The sequence below is a fragment of the Octodon degus genome, unplaced genomic scaffold (assembly GCF_000260255.1).
Source record: "Octodon degus isolate 3935 unplaced genomic scaffold, OctDeg1.0 scaffold00011, whole genome shotgun sequence".
NCBI classification, from domain to species: domain Eukaryota; kingdom Metazoa; phylum Chordata; class Mammalia; order Rodentia; family Octodontidae; genus Octodon; species Octodon degus.
The window spans coordinates 12,164,180-12,184,044 of record NW_004524587.1 but is presented as its reverse complement, the minus strand read 5'-3'; the positions used below and the strand labels follow the sequence as shown (position 1 = coordinate 12,184,044).

The window sequence follows — 19,865 nt, the reverse complement described above, 5'->3', positions numbered from 1 at the left end:
TACTAGTACCCAAGTTATAGACCGAAGACTTTCCATGATCCATTTTTTCATTAAATAAATGTTTGTTACTGTGGTCACTCTGCCTTTGCTCCTAGTGACCTTCCCTTGGCTTCCTTTACAATCGGACGCCAACTCCTTTTTCTGTATCTCGAACCCACTTCTGCATCTGAATATCTTAACCCAGCCTGTGGATCCTGCCCACCGTGGGCTAGCTGGAATCTGGCCTCCCTCCTCGTAATAGTGCCTCTGCTTCCAGGCAGCCATCAGGCCATCCATCCTTCGCTTCTTCCTGATGGCAGTCTGTCATCCAGCCTCTGGCTTTCTGAACTGTGCTTTTTATCAGCCCTTGCTTCTCCTTAGCACATATCACAAGTGTAATGTAAATAAAGACTGAGTGGCTGGCTCCCTGTCCGTTCTGTAAGTACCAGTACACACAGGAATCGTGTCTTTCTTATTTACCACTGTACGCCCAGCCCCAAGCACAGTGCCCGGCATAGGGCAGAATTCCAGGAAGTTGTTAAGTGAGATAATGATTGTGTTTCTTAAATAATTCTCAAGTCTGCCCATCTGGTGACATGCTTGTATTGTGTTTCAGACCAAAATGCCTTTACCTGTCAGATAACTGTTCTTGCCCTTCCAATTTTTTTTAGCCTTTTAAAAAAAATACTATACTAGGGATAGAATGAAGAGCCCTCAGACATAGCTATATTCCCACTCCTTTCTTTAAAAAAAATTTAGTTTGGGTCTTTTTTTTTGAGACAGAGTCTCGTTATATGCAGCTCAGGCTGGCCTTGAGCTCACTTTGTATCCCAGGCTGTCTTTGAACTTGGGAAGACTGGGGATTATAGGAGTGTGCCAACACACTCCTATTAAAAATATTTTATTATTTATTTATATTTGTATTTATTTTTGCCAACATACTGGCAAAAATATTTTATTTTGGGACATGACTTTGCTAAGTCATTAAGTAGTCCATGGTGGGCTCAAACTTGCTATCATTCTGTCTCAGCCTCCCAAAGTGCTGGAATCACTGGTGTGTGCCACTGCACCCAGCAGTTTTTTTGTTTTTTTTTTTTAATTTTTATTTGTTTATTTGTGTGTGTGTGTGTGTGTGTGTGTGTGTGTGTGTGGCCAGCTCAGCCCACCAGGGGGTGCGGCTGGCTGGCATGTGGTGCTGGGGGATTGAACCACGGTCCCTGTGCTATTGCTAAGCTTGTTCTAAGTAGGTGCTTCCGACCACTGAGCCATCCCACCAGCCCTGCACCCAGCAGTTTTAATCTTTTAAAATAAAACTCTGGTCATGACTTTTCACCACTTAGAGTGCTACAGTGGCTTCCTGCTGTCTTTAAGGATGAACTCCCCAAACCTTAGTCAAGCCATAAACCCCACCTGATATGACCATACCTCGCCTTCCAGCCTGCGTGGAAGCCTCTCTGCTGCTCTCTAAGCTCCAGTTATATTAATTTACTTTTATTTGACATATGTACCACCCTGAGACTGAAGCCCCTCCTCCACGCTGGTTGGCCTTTCTGAAAGCTTTCTCAATGTTTTATCCGTTAGTTCTTGTGCATTTTTAAGGCACAGCTGAATCAGAAATTCTGGGAATCTTTCCCTGGCTGTCAGCATGAAACCACCGCGTGTCTGTCTGTAACTCTTCTCACACTTGGAGCTGCTTGTCTGCGTCTCCTCCCTACTGGCCCCTGAGTGCCAAGATGGCGGGAGCTTGGCACAAAGTGGACCCTGCAACATATTTGTAATGAATAAATGAATACACCTAACTGCTGTTTATTCACCTCTTTCCTCCACCTGGATGAATGCGTCTTACTTCTCAGATGCCCCAAAGAAAGAGTAACTATGACAAGAGTATTGCATTTTCCTTTCAAGAGCAAGAAAGTTGAGCCCGATGGCTGTCACTCACTGGGCTGATGGGTATGGGGCTCAAGAGATCCATGTCTCTTGTGGATCAGAATGCTCTTCTCTGGCCCCAGAGGACCCTGGGGCATTGACATGGCTGGTCTTTGTTAAGGCATTTTGGAGCCAAACTAGACTGTTTGCTAAGGCCTCCAGCCGACTCTGTCTGGTTCCAGCTCTCTTCTCAAGGTTTGGTTTCCTTTATTGAGTAATGGGAACAAGGCTCACTTGGGGATCCCATGGGTCTGGTTTTTGGGTTGCTGTGTTGCCCTTCTGATTTGCAACAGAGAGCACTGTGGTCCCAAAGCAGTCACCCATCTGAGTGTCTCGAGGCCTGAAGGCTTCTGAAGCCTGGGCTGTGTAAGTGCACTATGGCCTGCTCCTTCCTCTTCTCGCTGTCACTACACCGTCCTGTGTTCTCTAGCTGTTAACATAATCAGCGCAAAACGAAGCCACCGCAAGGGCCTGAGGTTTCCACGTTGCAAATGCCTGTTAGAGGAGGGACTTGGGGAGGCTGTGGGATAGTGGTCCAGGCAGGGGCCGGTGGGAGGCGAGGCCACTGTGGTCCGCTGGCCCTGCATCTGGTTTTTGTCAATGCCGAACCTGCTCTGGGGTCCGAATGCTCATTAACAGACCATATGTATGAGGCTTCGATAAGCTACAAGCGCACTTGGTCTCTGAGCTCCTGCGCCCCTCGCACACAGAGGCGCATTATTTCACCCTGGCAGCCAGCGCACTGCTGCGGTTTCTTACATAAGGGAGGGCGTTGTGTTTGACTGCCGATTTCCCTCAGCCCTGCCATTTCACACCGTCCTGTTCTTCTGCGGTCAGTGGCTGCCCTGTTTCCTGCCTCAGAGCAGAATTTGGTCAAGGAGGGGTATTTTCTAGATCTTTTGGCTGTGCCATCTGCCCTGCCCCCATACTCAATCTTAGAGACCCGGAGGTACTTTGTGGAGATGGTCCTGGAGACACCATCGAGGATGACAGCCTTGTCCCAGTTGTCACAGTTCTCTGGCATTTTGTTTGCGGAGACTCTAAGAGCGGTTGGAATTTGGAGCGTCTCTGCTAAGCTATAAACCAGCCGCTGCCATTGGATTTCTTTCCAAGCTCAATTTTAGTGGTAGCCAGAGCCTTACGCAAGGAATTCTAAAACAGTCCTTCTCTGACTGTGAAGAACCAATCCTTTTTCGTTGTTGTTAGTGTTACTGTTGTTTTATTTTTAAATCCATACTTTTGTTCTGTCTCCCCCCCTCCTCTTCTCCCCTTTATTCTAGGATTGAGCCTAGGGCCTTTGCACTGAGCTACCCCCACAGTCCGTTTTATGTTTTATTTTGAGATAGGATCTTGCTAAGTTTCCAGGTTATCCAAGCTGGGCTTGAACTTTTAGTCCTTCTGCCTCAGCCTCCCACAGTGCTGGGATTATGGGTATTTTTGTTCTGTACCCTATTCAAAGACTGCCACTACTGATCATGCATTTGGATGTGGCAGTGCCAAAGGCACCAAAATGTCTAAATGCTAGGAAGCTTTTATACTTCTCTGGTTGTAAAACTCCTCAACAGTTTGAGCTGTGGACTATACTTTGAGTCTCTCTGGATTAAAGGATTGTATATGCCAGCTTCTTTATTGCTGAATATGGCTTAGTGCTGGGCTCTGTCAGGATTTTTTCACGTGTAAGTAATGCTCACCCGTACGTGTTCTGGCCCTCCTCGTCATCTCCTAAGCCCTGCTTCTAAGCCGCACCAGCAGCTGGTGATGGGGTGTTCTTGCTGTGCTGCCTACGTGTCCACGGTCAACCCATGAATGTTCACCTTTACTGGGCTTTTTTGAGAGCTGCAACTCGGCACACAATATCTGGCTTCCAGGGCGATGTAGTGGTAAGTGTTTGTTGAGTGAATGGACAGTGATTTAACTTTCTCATTTGCCCTTAAAATTTAAATTTCTGGCTGTGGAGATAGCTCAGTAGTCTAAGTGCCTGCCTAGGCAAGTGCAAGAACCTGGGTTCAAGCCCTGGTAACGCATGCTGTGCCAGAGCCAGCCCCCAAACTGGGCATCGTGGTGCACACCTGTAATCCCAGTGCTGGGGAGGCTGAGACCGAGGATCAGTGTAAGTCTGAATTGTGTAGGGAGACCCTCTACAAAGTACAGATGATTTTTTAAAAATTAAATTTCTTTTTTAATGTTATTATAAAAGCTTATGGATTAAAAAATTAGAAAAAGAACAGAAGGAAATAAGTGACAACAACAGTAGCAACACTAAATACCCACCTGGATTTGACCAGTGATGTTCTTTACACATCTTGTGCGTGATTTTTTCCTGACCATGGATAATAGCTACCACGTATTATGAGCACTTACCGTGTGCTGGGGACTGCTAAGACTTGTGCATGGCATAATTACATGCAGTCTTCACAACCCTCTGAGGTCTTGCAGGAGCGGGCACCCTAAGGAATTTTCCAGAGGCCACGTAAACAGCTGTGTGTACCCTTACACACCTACCAAAATTTAATAATCTTACAGAATGTGCCTTTAAAATTTATTTATTATAAAATATTGTTAGTGTGCAGTTAAGAACGGTGAATAATAAAAGAAATTCCTGTGAACTTATTTTATCAAATGTGTGCATTATGCTGCATTTGCTGGAGAGCTCCCTTTTTTTTTCTTTTAACCCCTTGATGAATAAGACTTTCCCAGTACACTGCAAGTCCTATGATTTCCTCTGTGACCCCATCCCTGGTGAGCAGGACACCGGGAACTGGGGTCATTCATTCAACCTATTGTGGTGTTTTATTGTAACAATGTCCGCATTCTCTTGTTTCATTATGCTCTCAGACAGCGCCACAGTGAGGTTTTTCTGCATGTGCCTTTTTTGTGTGCCTGTCTGTTTCTTTAAGATGTGTGATGGAAAGGGCCAGCCAGATAACTCAGTGGACTAAAGCGCTGACTTAGGCAGGCTCAGTGACGGGGTTTGATCCGTGGTGTGCCATGGCAGCTCCACGACCGGGGGGCGTGCTGAAACAGTGACAGAAACTGGGCACGGTGGCGTGTGCCTGTAATCCCAGCACTTGGGAGGCTGAAAACAGGAGGATCACTACAAGTCTGATCTGTGTAGTGAGACCCCGGAGACCCTGTACTAAATACATTAAAAAAAGCGTGATAGAGCTGGTGAAGTTCTCCAGTGTTAGTGGATAACTGTCAGATTGCTTTCTCAAGGAGTGCGCACCAGTTCAGACGCCTTTGAGCACATGTGAACCTCCTGCTAGAACTTAGCATTGTCAGACTTTTTTCCCTCCAGAACCGGGGATTGAACCTAGGGCCTTCACATGAGCTACGTCCTTAGTCTCCCCAACCCCTTTTCACTCTGGGCCTTGCGAAATTGTCCCAGATGGCCTCCAACTTGGGACCTCCTGTCTTAGCTTCCCAGGGTGCTGGGGTTACAGTTGTGGGCACCATACCTGGCCAGATTTTTTCGTTTGAGTTCATCTCATGAGTGCGACTGGTTTTTGTGATTTTAATTTTAATTTCTTTGATTTAGCATTGATGTTGAACCTCTTCTATATTTTACTGTTTTTTATTGCTCTCCAAGTTCCTTTTTTGTAATTGCCAGTTCATATATTTCTGTCCACTTTTGTGTCTGGCTGTGTGTGTTTTTCTCTTTAATCTGCAGAAGTCTTCATCTGTGCCAGACGCTAGTTGCTTCCCAGTTACAGCATTGCACATACATTTTCTCAGTCTGCAGCTTGTCTTTTCACTTTGTGTACGGCCCCCTTTTAGTGTACAGCATAATAAAATTTAAAATAGCCAAATGTGCCTTTTGCCTCTTGTCTGAAATTACTCGTACTTCTGAAATTGTAAATATTTTACACACATGCAAACATCATATTTTTTATTGATCTTATTATGAGTTTTATTCACATTATTTCACGTTTAATTTTTTAAAAGTCAGGATGTGATTTACAACCATTGGCAAGCCATTGTTTACTCTATCTTTTTTTTAACGGTAGCAGAGTTTATTTGAAAAGTAAAAGTGAGGAATGAGGGAGAAACTGGCTCCGAAGAGCCAGCTTGGGCTGAGTGTGGGCCATGCAGAGGAAAAGAGAAGAATGGGAAAAAGTGAGAAAGAAGAACACTGTAGAGGAGGAAGGGGTATTTCCTTAGGATATGTTCTAAAGCAGAGGTAATAAAGGCAATTCATATGGTAAGTTTTTGACTAAGTTGCCAAATTACCCTTTGGAAAGTGCTCCCAACTCACGGTTTTGAGAGTGATTTTACCTACGTTGCTAACATTTGATCTAACACAAGTTTAAAAATATGTTTTATAGACATCCATTGTAGTTACTTTTTGTGGCTGAGATAAAAACCCAACAGTCGAAGTTAAAGGAGGAGTGGTTTGGTTTTATTGTTTGTAGAGGTTTCAGTCCATAGTTGGCTGGTTTCAAGGCTGGGTGACATGGCAGAGGACAGCAAGACAACAAAGTAGCCAGCAGTGAACAGCAAGTGACAGATGGCAAGTGGAGACGGCAGCAGCCCTCTCTGTCCCTTAAATCCCATCTGGGCTACCCACCCCTAGGACAAGTACACACTTAACCCTAGCTTCACACTGTGAATCAGTCCTTGAACCCCGCAAGACACAGCCTAGATCCAGCTGTCTCTGGAAGGCCCCACCTATGACCACATGAGGCTTTGGGGAACATCTAGACAGGAGCTGTAACAATACCATATCAAAAAATTGGCTTGCTTCCCCATGAAGACGTCTATTTGAAAGTTACAAACTTTTATTGAAGAGCTTTGGGACCTTCTCAAGGCAGGAAGAGAAAAGACTAAAGAATGAAAAGAAAACCAAGCTTAATCAAGGGGCATTGGTAGCTGCCTCACCACCCTCCTGGGTTGAGGGAATACCATGCTGATTGATGGTGGTTATTAAAAAGAGGTTGTAGTTGTAGAGGCTGGTTCAGTATTGTAGGAAGGTCCTTGGAGGAAAGAACTGAGCTTAAGATGGACCTGGTGAAGCCATGGGAACAGAGCAGATCTCTCCCCTGCACAGCCTTCAGACTCACCAGACAGCCTGAAAACACCCTTCCGGAGGAGACAAATCTTATGGCCCACCTGAAAGTGGCCAAAACTTGAGGAAGATTAGGACTCAGTGCTGAGGTATTTGTTATAGGAACAAAGAATAGACATACATGAATTTCATATGGCTTTTGCCCATGAAGAGATGGAGCTCTGCATAAGCAGCTTGAGGAATGCTTCAGTACTTTCAGTATTTTCTTCTGAAGCTCAGTTTTGTCTGGATACCAGAAAGGCAGCTTCTATAGGGTGTGTAAGATTCTGGCATGGCTTTGTTCTCGTTCTCTCTCTCTCTCTCTCTCTCTCTCTCTCTCTCTCTCTCTCTCTCGTTGCTGTACAGTTTAGGCTGGCCTTGAACTTAAAAAAATAATCTACCTGCCTCAACCTCCCAAGTGCTGGGTTGATAAGCATGCATTCCTGGCCTAACATTTATTTTTATGTATTTATTTTTTTAGATGAACTCATGTATTTGACACATTAAATTATGCAAAGAAAAATATTTGCAACTGCATTAAAAAGAATCCCATTCTACAGTCTGAGGTACAGGATCTCAGGATAAATCCTGAGGGGATTTGGCTGACCTTATCAGACCCAAAAGCTGCAACTCTTGTTGCTTAGGTCCTGCTTTACCTTGGTCTTAACCATTCAGCAGAAAAGTATGAAAATGAAATAGAAGAAGTAAAGCCATGCTGTTATGCTGAGCTGTAGGGGACTCAGGTCAACAATTTCTGACACTGCCAGTCAAGCGGAAGACTCAATACTATTCTGGATTACTGGACTCTTTAAGAATATTTTGCTGAGTTAACACACCTATAACATTCAAATGACAGAACTAAACAAAAAAGGGGATATATAAATGAATGTCCATTTTGTATCTGTGTATTCAAAATGGTTAGGATAGATATACAGTTAACATTCTCTTAATGAATAGAGGGATTTGTTCTAATAGTGTTTGTAAATAGGATATCATGTCTGCATCTTGTACAGCAAATAACCTCTAGGAAGACAGTATGCAATGTGTTAATTATTGAAACTGTCCTATCAATTTGATTTGAAACTGTCTCTTTGCTACTTGTCTCTCAATAAAATTATGGAAAAAAAAAAAAAAAGAATCCCATTCTCATACTACTCAAACACCCAGCAGTGGTAAAAACGATGAACTGTAGAGTGGATCCCAGGACTTAATGCAAAAGCACTGTACAGAAAAATTTCAGGTTTCTAACTTTACTGAGTCCAAAACTACATGTGCTTCTTTATTTTCCTCAGCTTTTCCCAAGTTTTTTTCACTTTCTAATATCTGTTGAAGGTCAGTATATGCTGCCTCTGACCTGCGCAGGCAGTCTGGGACCATCATCTGGGACTCTTGCAGGATCTCTGCCTGCTTTTTAATGGTATAAATTTCACCACCTTCAGCTTTTATATTTTCAATCTTTTCTTCTTGTTGTTTTGCTTCTTTTTCATACATCACTTTTTCTTTGCCTAATTGCTTCACCATGCCAGTTTTGATATGATCTGCCTCACATGGGGATCAGTCATAGCGCCTGGACTCGCAAGCAGGAGGGGCAGCACTGGCTGGGCTGTGAGCGCTACACCTAACTTTTAATCTTTTCAAAGGTAGTGGTTGTGGGGATATTGGGGTGTGAAAGTAGAAGATATACAGTGGAATAAACAGTATCCATAAGAACAAAGATAATTCAAGTAAAAGAAAAATTATATGAGATTAATTGAAATTGGAAACTACTTTTTAGTAAGATACTTCCAAGTCCAGAGACCCAGTGTAGCCTATGGTCTATCTGAGCACTACCCACTGAAGGCCAAGGAGCAATGTGTGGGGTGGAACTTACAGCAAACGCAATCCTTTGAACACTGTTCCGGAGACATCAAAGAAAACCATCCAGCAGGAGCAGGCGCGACCCACGTGGCCAAGATGCAGTACTGAGTGAGACCTGAACAGTTGGATTGAAAAGTTGTTTAATCTCAGTGTGAAGATGCTCATGAAGTACAGATACCTGAGCCCTGACAGGGACGTGCTGATGAAGTCCTTGCCCATGTAGCTTTCTTGGCATGGGAACAAGACAATGGGAAGGCTTAATCTGTGTGGGTCAGCAGTTACCAAAGCAAAATAAGGATCAGGAGGCTCATTTGGCTGCTGTCAGAATGGTCTAGCTGTGCTGTGTGGAGGGAGGGGAGAGATTTATACCATTTATGAACAGCTGGGCAGGTGAGGGAGGAGAGTTCTCTAAGAAAGGGAGATAGGCCGGGTCAGGGATCGGGAGGACCCACACGGACATTTGATCTGACCAGGAGTCCAACTTTAAAAGGAGAAACATAAATATGAAAAAAAGGCAAGAGAAGAAAGGTCTTGTTCCTCTGGTAACCCATTTTTCTAGCTTAGCCAATTGAGAGGGCTCCTAGAGGACACTGTTCCTTGCTGGACAATGGCGGTCCCCACAAGAGGACTTTCATTTCTAGGATCAGCAGTGATCAAAGATAGAAGGGGCAGCTCTTATCTGGCCTGTGTGCTTGAAAGAGCTGCTGAAACTGTGGTATATAGGGCAGATTAACATCGATTTTATTCCTGGTGGTGTACGGGAATACTACCATGTTGGTGAAAGTCATTTGGAATTGAAAGTATATCCTATCTTTAAATTAAAATATTAGCATGCAATGAAACCAGAGTTCTCCCTTTGTCTTAATAAAATGTAAATAATGTCAAAAGTGGACTCCTTATAAACTAAAAATTATAACAAAAGAGTTTTTGGAATAAAGAAAAATGTGTGCAGTTTTTTCCTCCCCTTAATCTCTGTTACTGCAAATATTTCTTCTGTATAAAAGGAACATTCTACCCAAATATTATGGCTGATTTGCAAAATGAGTGTTGCTGGGGTTTTGAGCTGTAAAGCCTCCCGATGGAGCCCCGTGTTCAAGGAAGGGAGGGATTTAGCTGACTTCTTAGAGAAGGCTGGTGCGATCTCAGATTCTTTCCTTGTACCAGGAGCAAATATTTCCTGCCGCCCTTGTCTGTAGGAGCTTCTGTTTTTCAGTACTTACTCTAAAGCCACATATTTTTCTCAGTTTCCAATTCTGATGAATGAAGAGGGCATCACGTAGGCTTGTATTGCTGTGCGGGCGGAAATCGAGAGGGTTGCCACGAGCACCCGCTGCGCTCCTTGGGAGTCTCTGCCGCGGCCTGCAGGCCAGATGCAGCCTGCAGAGCTGGCAGTGTGTGTTCCTCTTGTGTCGTTCATGCTGAAGGGCATCCAGAAAGAGATCTTCTCCCAATCTGCGTTTTCATCTGGCCCCTTTTGCCCAGATGAATATTCTGCCCTTTTAATGAATCTAAATTAAAGTACTGAATGGAGCCTGAGGACTTCCTTGTGCTGTGGAAGGAAGCCGGGTACCTAGATCAGATCCTCGGAGTTCTGTTCAGTCAGAGGCTGAGCAAGAAGACCCAGGAGAGGAAATGGCCCTTGTGTTTTTCGAGGCATTAGGACTGTTAAATAAGTAGTTAGTAGACAGCCTGACATTGTCTCATACTTTGCCTTGGTCTGTACGAAATCGCAGATTTCCTCAGTATATAAACCAGCAGAAACATAACTTAGGAGTACACATGCACACTGTATATTTTCTTGTAACAGATATTTGGGTTTCAACCAGTCACAGATGGCCAGCGGCTCAGCTCATATTCAGATAAGGCAGGAGCCGCTGCTCGCTGCTCTGGGTGAACTTCCTGAACCCCTCTGCTTCTGAGTGCTGTCTGATGCATGAATTGTTCTTTGTTTGGATGAACTCTGTTATATTGAGGTTGTCTAAAGTTTTTAACAGTAGAGCTTTGGCCCTCAACCTAGTCACTGACTGTGGGGTGGGTGGGTGTGTGTGTGACCACCAGCTATCACTGCTCCCTGGGTCCCCTCCTTGTGATGGCAAATGTGATTCCTTCCAGTGCTCTGTCTGAGACAAGGGCCGTGATGAAGATGACCCTGCAGGGCTCCCTCTGTGCCGGTGCTCAGGACATGTGTGTCACTTAGAAACCAGGACAGGAAAGACACCTGGTCTATCGTGTAGTAAGGTCCCTTAACTCCCAGCTCACCCCACCTGATTGCTCTGGGCCCATTGCCTCCTTGGTGATGGGGGCAAGGAGTGCACGAGACAAAGCATTAGCCTTAGATAAGTCTGTTTCTGAACTTGTTTTGGGGGGAAGATCCGTGCAGTAACTGATCAGACAGCCCCATGTCAATGAAAAACAGTATTGAACACAGCCAGTGTGTATCAAGTAGACACACCAGGCTTAATAATAGAAGTAAGGACACTTTAATATGCAGTCAGCTCTACTAAAGCATAAGTGGTTCTAAAACTCACCACACTTCGTGATATCATGCAATTAAAAACTCCAGTGCTTAGCTGAGTACGGTGGCACATACCTATAATTTCAACACTGAGGGAGGCTGTCTCAGTTAGTTTTCTCTTGTTGCTGGGACAAAATACCCGACACCCAAAATTAAGGAAGGAGGGGGCCTGCCCCTTAGCTCAGTTCTTTAAGTGGCTGCTTCAACAAAGCAGTCAGGCTCAGGTTGCTGTGGTTCGATCCCCACAACTCCAGCCAGCCAAACCTGCCCTGAAGGCATTCGGAGAAAAAAAAAAAATCCAAAATTAAGGAAGGAAAGTTTTATTTAGCTCACACTTAGTGGAGGTTTCAGTCCATACTCAGCTGACTCCAAGGCAGAGTGGCACATGGCAAAGGGCAAAAGGGAACAGCAGAGGCAGGGACCAAGCCTCTCTCCTCTCCTTACATTCTAATGCAGATTACCTACCCCAGGGCAGGGGTAGCACTCACACCCCTAATCCCTGCACTTGATCATGAATTAATCACAAACTCTAGAAGCCACCCTATGGAGTACATGAGGCTGGGGGGTGGGGGGGACAACTAGACACAAACTGTAACAGAGGCTGAGGCAGGAGGACTGCAAATTTGATTCTTCTGTGGGCAACTTAGTGAGACCCTGTTTCAAAAACAAAAACAAAGAGCTGGGGACACACACAGCTCAGGGAGAAGGTTCTGGGTTCATTCACTAGTATTGCAAAACCAAGACAAAATAACCACAGGACTTTTGAGTAAAATTGCATTGGTGGCGTACTATTCAAGAAAATTATCAGTGACACATAAAAAACTAGGAATTTAGTAGTGGCCATAGCACAGTTGTGCCTATGTTAAATAATTAAGAAATACATAACAAGCCTGGTGTGGTGACACAAGCCTGTACTTGCAACACTCCAGAGGTTGAGGCAGGAGGATCACAAGTTAGAGCCCACCTTGGGGAACTTAGTGAGGCCCATTCTAAATAAAAAGAGGGGACTGAGGATGCAGCTTGGTGAGAAAGCCCTGGGCTCAGTCTCTGGCCTGGAAAACACAAAACCACGCAACACAACAGCCTATGTGGCACTTCCTCTGAGACCTGAAGTTTGCCGGTAGGAGCAGATGTGGGGAGGGTGGCCGTGGCTGTTGTGAAGGGGACACGGCAGGTTATCTGAAATCAGAGGAGACCTGAGCTGTGGGGACAGCGTGGTGCATGACTCACACAGTGCGCGCCTGTGGCCTGTGCTTCTGTGTGACCGGGTTTAGCTGAGGGGCATTGCCGCATTATTCTAGTGCTTCCCCTACGCAGAGCCACTGTCACCAGGCAGCTCACATCATGCTCACGTCCTTCTGTCCTCTTGGTTCCCTTGGAATGAGAGCTTTTTTTTTTTTTTTTTTTTTAAACTTGGGACCCTGCACTTGCCAGGCAAGTGCTTATTCTACTGAGCTATCTCCCTGGCCCCTTAAAGATGATTCTGCTTCTGCTTCTGCTTCTGCTTCTGCTTCTGCTGCTGCTGCTTCTCCGCTCCTGCTGTTGCTGCTCCTACTCCTGCACCTTCTTTTCCTCTTCCCCTCTTCTCCTCCTCCTCCTCTTTTTTTTTTTTTTTGGCAGAACCAGGGATTGAACTCAGGCTTTTTTGCTAGCCAGGCAAATGCTTATTCTACTGTGCTATCTCCCCGGCCCTATTGGTTCCCTTGGAGCACATTCCATTTTCCAAACAAGCAAGACAACAGGACAGACTGTGGAGTTGCTTCCTAGAAAAGGTTACCTTTCCTGGGGAAGTATCTGGAAGTAGAAATAAATCAATGTTCCGGGCATGGCGGTGCATACCTGTAATCCCAGCACTCTGGAGGCTGAGGCAGGAGGATTGTTGTGAATTTAAGACCAGCCTGGGCTACAGAGTGAGCTCAAGGCCAGCTTGAACTGCAGAGTGAGACCCTGTCTCAAAAAGACAGACAAAGAAGGAAAGAAAAGGAAAGGAAAATCATAGAGGCCAAAAGTAGGAAGCATGATATAAGATGTAGAGGTTACTGTGTTCTGGGCAAGTGGGGTTAGTGTCACATTGTGCACAAATACTAGGCGTGTGGGGTGGTAGCACTTGACTCCATGCAGGGCCTTCTTCATGTTCCCGAGTTACTAGGTCGCCCTTCCACCAGTGCAGCTGGGTCTCCTGAGTGCCCAGGTCTCACACTAACTCACACATGGACTGGACCTTGGAGGTGGGCAGGAATGACCCAGGCCGTGTTCCGTGATTCACTCAAGATCTTCCAAAGATTTCTCATTAGTGAATCCTGTATTGTAAAGCTAAATGTGATTGTACTACATATGATGCTGGGAGAGCAGGACAGTCGGATCGTTTGTGGTTTTCACACGTGCGCTGGAAAGGGCAGCGCAGTCAGTAGTGAACGTTACTGAAGGAGTATGAAATGCAGAGCTGGCCTACACCTTTCTGTCAGAAGTGCCTTTTGGAAGGAAAGGGACCTCAGCTTTTGTCTTACCCCGAAAGCAGTTTTTGATCCTGATACCAAAAACCAGATTTTGAAACTCCATGGGTTGTAGACTCGTGTGGTGGCTCAGGGGAAATTACAGCAGTCCATGTTGTGTGCTAGTACACTGACCCCGTAAATCAGCACTACTGTGGTTTCTCAAGAAGCATTCCTAAGCTGAGCGTGGTGGTGCACGCCTGTAATCCTGGCATTTAGGAGGATGAGGCAGGAGGATCATTGTGAGTTCGAGGCCAACCTGGGCTACATAGCAAACTCAAGGCCAGCCTGAACTGCACAGCCGGACCCTGCCTCAAAAAAAAAAGAAGAAGCAGCACTCCTGGATGCCACCTTCAGTCCCCGAGTGGAGCTGCTGTGACCACTATATCACTCTTGCATGCTACCTTTGATGTTTCCTCTAAGTCACATCATGGTGAAGGATTTTCTTTCTAACGGGGGCTGTGCTCTGCAGCCCTGCATCTCTCTCACGCCTTCCTTGGCTTTGTTTTCCAGGTGGGAGCAGCGGGAGCTGCCCAATGGGCGGGTCTATTATGTCGACCACAATACCAAGACCACCACGTGGGAGCGGCCTCTTCCTCCAGGGTAAGTAGGGCCTGACCCACAAGTCCTGGGACTCTAGAATGGACACCCATAGTCACCGAGGGCCTTTCCTCCATTCCGGGTCACTTCCCTCTCTCTAGTTTACCCCACTCTCCTCCTTTCTCTAGTATTTTCCCCTTTTCTATTCTGTCCTTTTTACGTGCATGAGGTTGGCCCAGACTAATGACCATTGTTTTCCTAAGTGGTATTCAGAGCTGTTGAGTCCTAAAAGAAGGGGGGCTGGAAAATCTTTTGGGTTTTAGTGCCTTGATGTCCTTAGTCATGTCACCATACAGAGATACCCCTGTTAGGGCTTTGTATTCACTTCCTTTCTTCAGAGGTAGCAGAGTATAGTAGCCTTTATGCTGGGTCACTTGATCACTTTTTCCATCCCACTACCTTAATTCTGTCATTTTTGAGACAGTCTGGAATTTTTAGAGGATCTGTGGGGAGTAGGCCAGGGGTATAACTCAGTGGTAGAGCCCTTGTCTGGCATGCACTGGGCCCTGGACCCAATCTTGAGTGCTCCACACGGGTGAAAAATGGTATGGGGAGCTCACTAAAGAAAGCATGCTGATGCATTTCTTTGCACGCTGGGTCTCCACAGCCTAGGAAGACAGAGTCCTGCTCATTTACTGGGCTTTCTGAGACCATAGCCGAGGCCTCCAAAACCAAAGGGTGAGTGAGGTTTCCAAGCGGGAGAGACTATCCAAATTCAAGGACTAGAGGCTTGATGCCCTCTCTGCCAAGGACTGAAAGTCCTTTCCAGGGCGTCTCTTGGTCCTGAGAGCTTTCAAAAGGAATGCATTCTGCTCTGAAGGAAACAATCAGCCTCGACTACAGCAGCCACTAAGGGCTCCTGCATAGAATACGAACATTTATTGTCCTAAATTTGCAGAGGGGGAGGGTTTCGGAGGTGGCGTGTCTCAGGAGAGCCCCTGTGTTGTGTTTGGTTCTTCTGTGAGGCGTGTGCCAGGCAAATACCACCTCACTCTCTGGCCCTGCAACTTTCCATGCATGGGGTGCTTTCAGCGTCAGTTTCCAGGAGGACGCTTGGGTTTTCCTCCGCTTCCCTCCCTGTCTGGGCGTGGACCTCGTCATTTGTCATCACTAAGGCTCACTTTATTTTCTGCTTTGACTTGAAGTCAAATGAAGTTAGGAAGCAAAATGTAGACTCCTTGATTTAAAAAAAATAAACAAGCATTTTATTGGGGAGATGATGGAAATTTTCATACTGTTAGAGAAAATGTCAAGTGTGTGCAAAGTAGAGAGAATAGCATAATGAGCCCTCACATACTCAACACTCAGCTTCAGGGATTATCAATAATTTGTGGCCATTTTTGTTTCATTTGTACGAGAGGCTGGCCCACGATAGTGGCATGTGGACAAAACCTGGCCCTTTGCTTGTTTTTGTAAATAAAGTTTTATTAGAACAGCCACATTCATTTGTTTACTTTTGTGGTGCTTAGATGAAATGCGTAGCTCATAAAGTACTCTACCACTGAACACGTCATGGCTTTGCTCCTGAGCCACCTGTGGTGTGTATGGGGTGAGGCAGACATGGAGGTCAGCTGAAAGTCTGTAGGGCATGGTTGGATTCCTGTGCTGTGTATGAATGCTCGAGCACACACACACACACACACACACACACACACACGTCTGCTGGTGACCTTGAGAAGCTCTTCAGAGAGCAGGACCAGCCTTGGAGACACAAGACATAGAGGTAGGAAGAGATGAGAAGGGGCCTAATGGGGAGGTTGTACCCAGCTCTTAGGATGTAGACTGCCAGATTTGGCTTGATTTTCCTGGGGAAAGTGACAGTGTGGGGAAAAATAACTACAAATTATCATATTTAGGGACCTTCTAAAGACGCAGTTTAGCTTCTTCCTGGTCACTGTCCAGCGAAGCCATAGTCAGCAACTTGCTTAGTTTTTCAATATGAAGAGTAGTGCAGACATGCACTAATAAAAAAGGAAAAATGTGAATGAACAACCAAAGAGCAGCAGCCAGAGAAAAAGGCGGTGTATGTGTGGGATCGGTGAAGACAGTGGGGAGTTGGGAATAAAGAACTTCAGAAAATAAGCTGAATCATAATTAAGGGGCCGGGGAGATAGCTCAGTGGTATAAGTGCTTGCCTGGCAAGCACAAGGTCCTGAGTTTGATCCCTGTTGCCAGAAAACAAAATGATAATTAATATCCATAGCTGGGCATGGTGGTGCACACCTATAAGCTCAGCACTTGGGAGGCTGAGGCAGGAGGATCGCTATGAGTCTGAGGCCAGCCTGTGCTACACAGTGAGCTCAGAGTTAAACTAAATAGTCATACCTTTCTTTCTTTCTTTCTTTCTTTCTTTCTTTCTTTCTTTCTTTCTTTCTTTCTGTACTGGGAATCAAATTCAGGACCTCATGCTTGCCAGGCAGGTGCTGTGCTACTGAGCTATATCCCCAGCCCCTGAGAGCTTTCAAAAGGAATGCATTTCATAAATAAATAAATAAATAAAATATCCTCAAAGGCCATTTCATAAATAAATAAAATATCCTCAAAGATTTGGGAGGAAATATGACCTTGATGGAACTGGAGAACTTCAAACAAACCATGTAGGAAGCAAGAGCTGTTAGAAATTAATATACATGACAAAATAAAAAATCAGTACCATGGTTGAAAGGTAAATTTGGAGACGATCAAGAGATCTAGTTCCTAAATTGTAGTTCTAGCAAGAAAGAGCAGACAAACAGGATCATAGCAAATGATGAAAAAAACACTTGATCAAAACAAAATGAAAAAGTGGCAGGGTATATACAGGGTCTACATTTCAAGGCCCCACCTGGAAGCCCACCCCAGGGAAGTTCAGGGCCAAGAGAAGATCTCAGAAACTCCCCGAAGGAGAAACCACAGCACACAGAAATATCTGGGACTCAAGAATGATGCAGCAAGGGCCGGCAGATTATCTCAGCAGACTAAGAGCCTGCTTAGGCAAGTGCAGGGACTAGGATTCCATCCCCAGCACCACAGGCTGCACCGACCCCACTCCCAGGCGTGCTTAGCTGGTGAGAAAGTCCAGGCATGTTGGCGCTCACCTGTAGTCCCACTACTGGGGAGACTGAAAATAGGATCACTATGAGTCCGAGCTACATAGTGAGACCCTGTACCAAATACATAAATTAAAAAAAAAAAAAAGAATGCCACAGCAGCTGAGGTGTGGGACCATCACAGTTCTGATGGGAATGAACTTCTAAATCTTCTTTTATTAACTTAACACATTCCAATGTGAGGGGAGAAATAAAGGTACCTTCAGGTATGCTGAGTTTCAAAAAATAACTCTAGTGCTTCTCTTCTCAGATGCTACTAGATGACTCTTTCCACTAAATGAGAGGAAGCCAAGAGGGAAAAAGGCACAGGGTGCAGGGGACCCAGCAGAGAGGCATGGGACATGACAGGAGCAGTGGTGACCACGACCACATTAGAAGAAGGGTACAGGAGACAGTGGCTAATGGACTGGTGAATGGAGAGGCTGCTTGTCCTGTACGAGAAGTCACAAAAATTAGATTTGGAATTGATTTAAATAATGAAGGGCTTGTAACAGGAAATTCTAGACATAAATCTTGATGCAGGCGAAACCCAATCTATTGGCTCAACAATATCCCCACGGAGCCGGCCCTTCTTCCACCTGCTTCCTTGCCCACTGGTCAACTTCATGTTAAATCTGAATCCAGAGGAGAAAAATAGCCATAGATGCTTAAAAACTAAACAGATGGAAACAAGGGATTCTTACCTTCCTAAACAAACAAAACCCCAAAACATTTCCTATTTTCCAGATAGGAAATGTGTTTATTATAGTATCTTACATAATCATAATGTAAATCCTAAATCTAACAGCAATTTTCTGTGTTGGAGGATGGGGAAGAGACGGCAGTTCGTTGTTGTGGGTTAACATAACCATCGTCTTAGTGGTGAGCATGTAATGTGGACTATGGCAAAGTGAAGAACAGTGGGGCGGACCTGTTACTTAGAGCAATGTGGCAGGAGATGACGCTTTTTCTTTTTCCTTTTTTCCCTCTCTCTGCCCTTCTCTCTGTCCCTCCCTTTCTCCCTTCCTCCCTCCTTCCCCACCTTCCTTACTCTTTTCCTTCTTTCTTTCTGAGACGGGGTCTCAGTTTACAGTACAGCCTGGCCTTGAGCTCACTATGTAGCCCAGGCTGGCCTTGAACACATGGTGACCCTCCTGCCTCAGTCCCCTGAGTGCTGGGATTACAAGCATGTGCAACCATGTCTGGCATCTGTTTTTCTTTATGTGTCTTGTAATCTTTGCATTCAAAAGCTGTATATACACAATTTCTTTGCTAATAAATGAAAATGATGAGTTTAGAGAAATTATAAAGAAGGTGGGATTGTTGTGAACTTTAAATGTTGACTGAAGGACTCTGGTGTGAGGGCAGCAGAAATCAATGGGAGATTTGGGGCAGGCGAAGGACCATAGGGGTCAGTAGTATGGTGTCCAGTCGCCTTGACAGTCCAGAGCGGAGTGAGAGATGAGTTAGGGGTCGCTGCAGTAGAAGGGGAGCAGGCGTACAGATCTGGATGTAGAAGTGGAACTTGAAGATGGAGAGATAACAAAACCCAAAGAAGAGCTCAGGTGAATGATAGGCTGATGTGGGTGGGCCTGGGGCTAGCACCCGCTAGTACTCCTGGGAGAGGTGACAGGTCAGGAAAGACTCAGTGTGGGGAGGGAGCTGTGGGGTTTAGTTGAATGCATAGTGCAGGTTCTGAAATAAAACCAGTCTGGTTACAGCCAGGCACAATCTAGGGGTCCAGCCACGGGATCAGCAACTGCTTATGGGAAAGCCACTTCTAGGGAGGCCTTGAGTTTTAAAAGGACCCTTGAGTAGATGTCCTAGAAATAGTCAGCTGGGGCTGAGTGTGGTGGCGCACTGCCTGTAATTCCAGCATTCAGGAGGCTGAGACAGGAGGATGCAGTTGAGTTCAAGGGCAGCCCAACCTGCATAGTGAAATCCTGTCTCAAAAGACACACACACAAAAAAAAAAAAATCAGGAGGTTAACCCAGGACATGAGGGCAGTTGTAGACTTGGGTCAGTCATCCTGTCAGCAAGAGACTGGAGAGTGGCGGGGACTGAGTGGCTGGCCCTCCGCCCTGTGGGGCCTCGCGGTGTGCCCGCCTAGCTTCCCTTTGCATCGGGTTAGCCTGTGTTCTTCAACTGCTCTTTTTCATGCCCACCACTTTTCAAATTTATAGTGGAAAAGTTCAAGCATATTCCAAAAGTGAAAGAATAGCACAGTGAGGGCCTTGTAACACTCTCTGGTTCTGATGAGTAGTAATAGTTTGTTTCATTTGACCCCCTGCTTTTCAGGGCAGCTACTGATAGATTTTAAAGAAAATCCCAGAGATCATATTCTTTGATCCATAAATACATCATGCCTGTTTCTTTTTTTTTT

At 45.4% G+C, this 19,865-nt stretch overlaps 1 protein-coding gene and 1 pseudogene across 1 annotated transcript in view; one reads left to right on the top strand and one right to left on the bottom strand.

Moving 5' to 3' along the window:
- The window catches only part of Wwp2 (WW domain containing E3 ubiquitin protein ligase 2), a 134,785-nt gene that overhangs the window by 95,051 nt on the left and 19,869 nt on the right, over positions 1-19,865 (top strand). The window contains exon 9 of the mRNA XM_004625815.3: positions 14,327-14,416. Coding sequence (XP_004625872.1) covers positions 14,327-14,416 — 90 coding nt within the window. The remainder of the gene's footprint in view (positions 1-14,326; positions 14,417-19,865) is intronic.
- Positions 8,186-8,511, bottom strand: LOC111815083 (annotated as a pseudogene).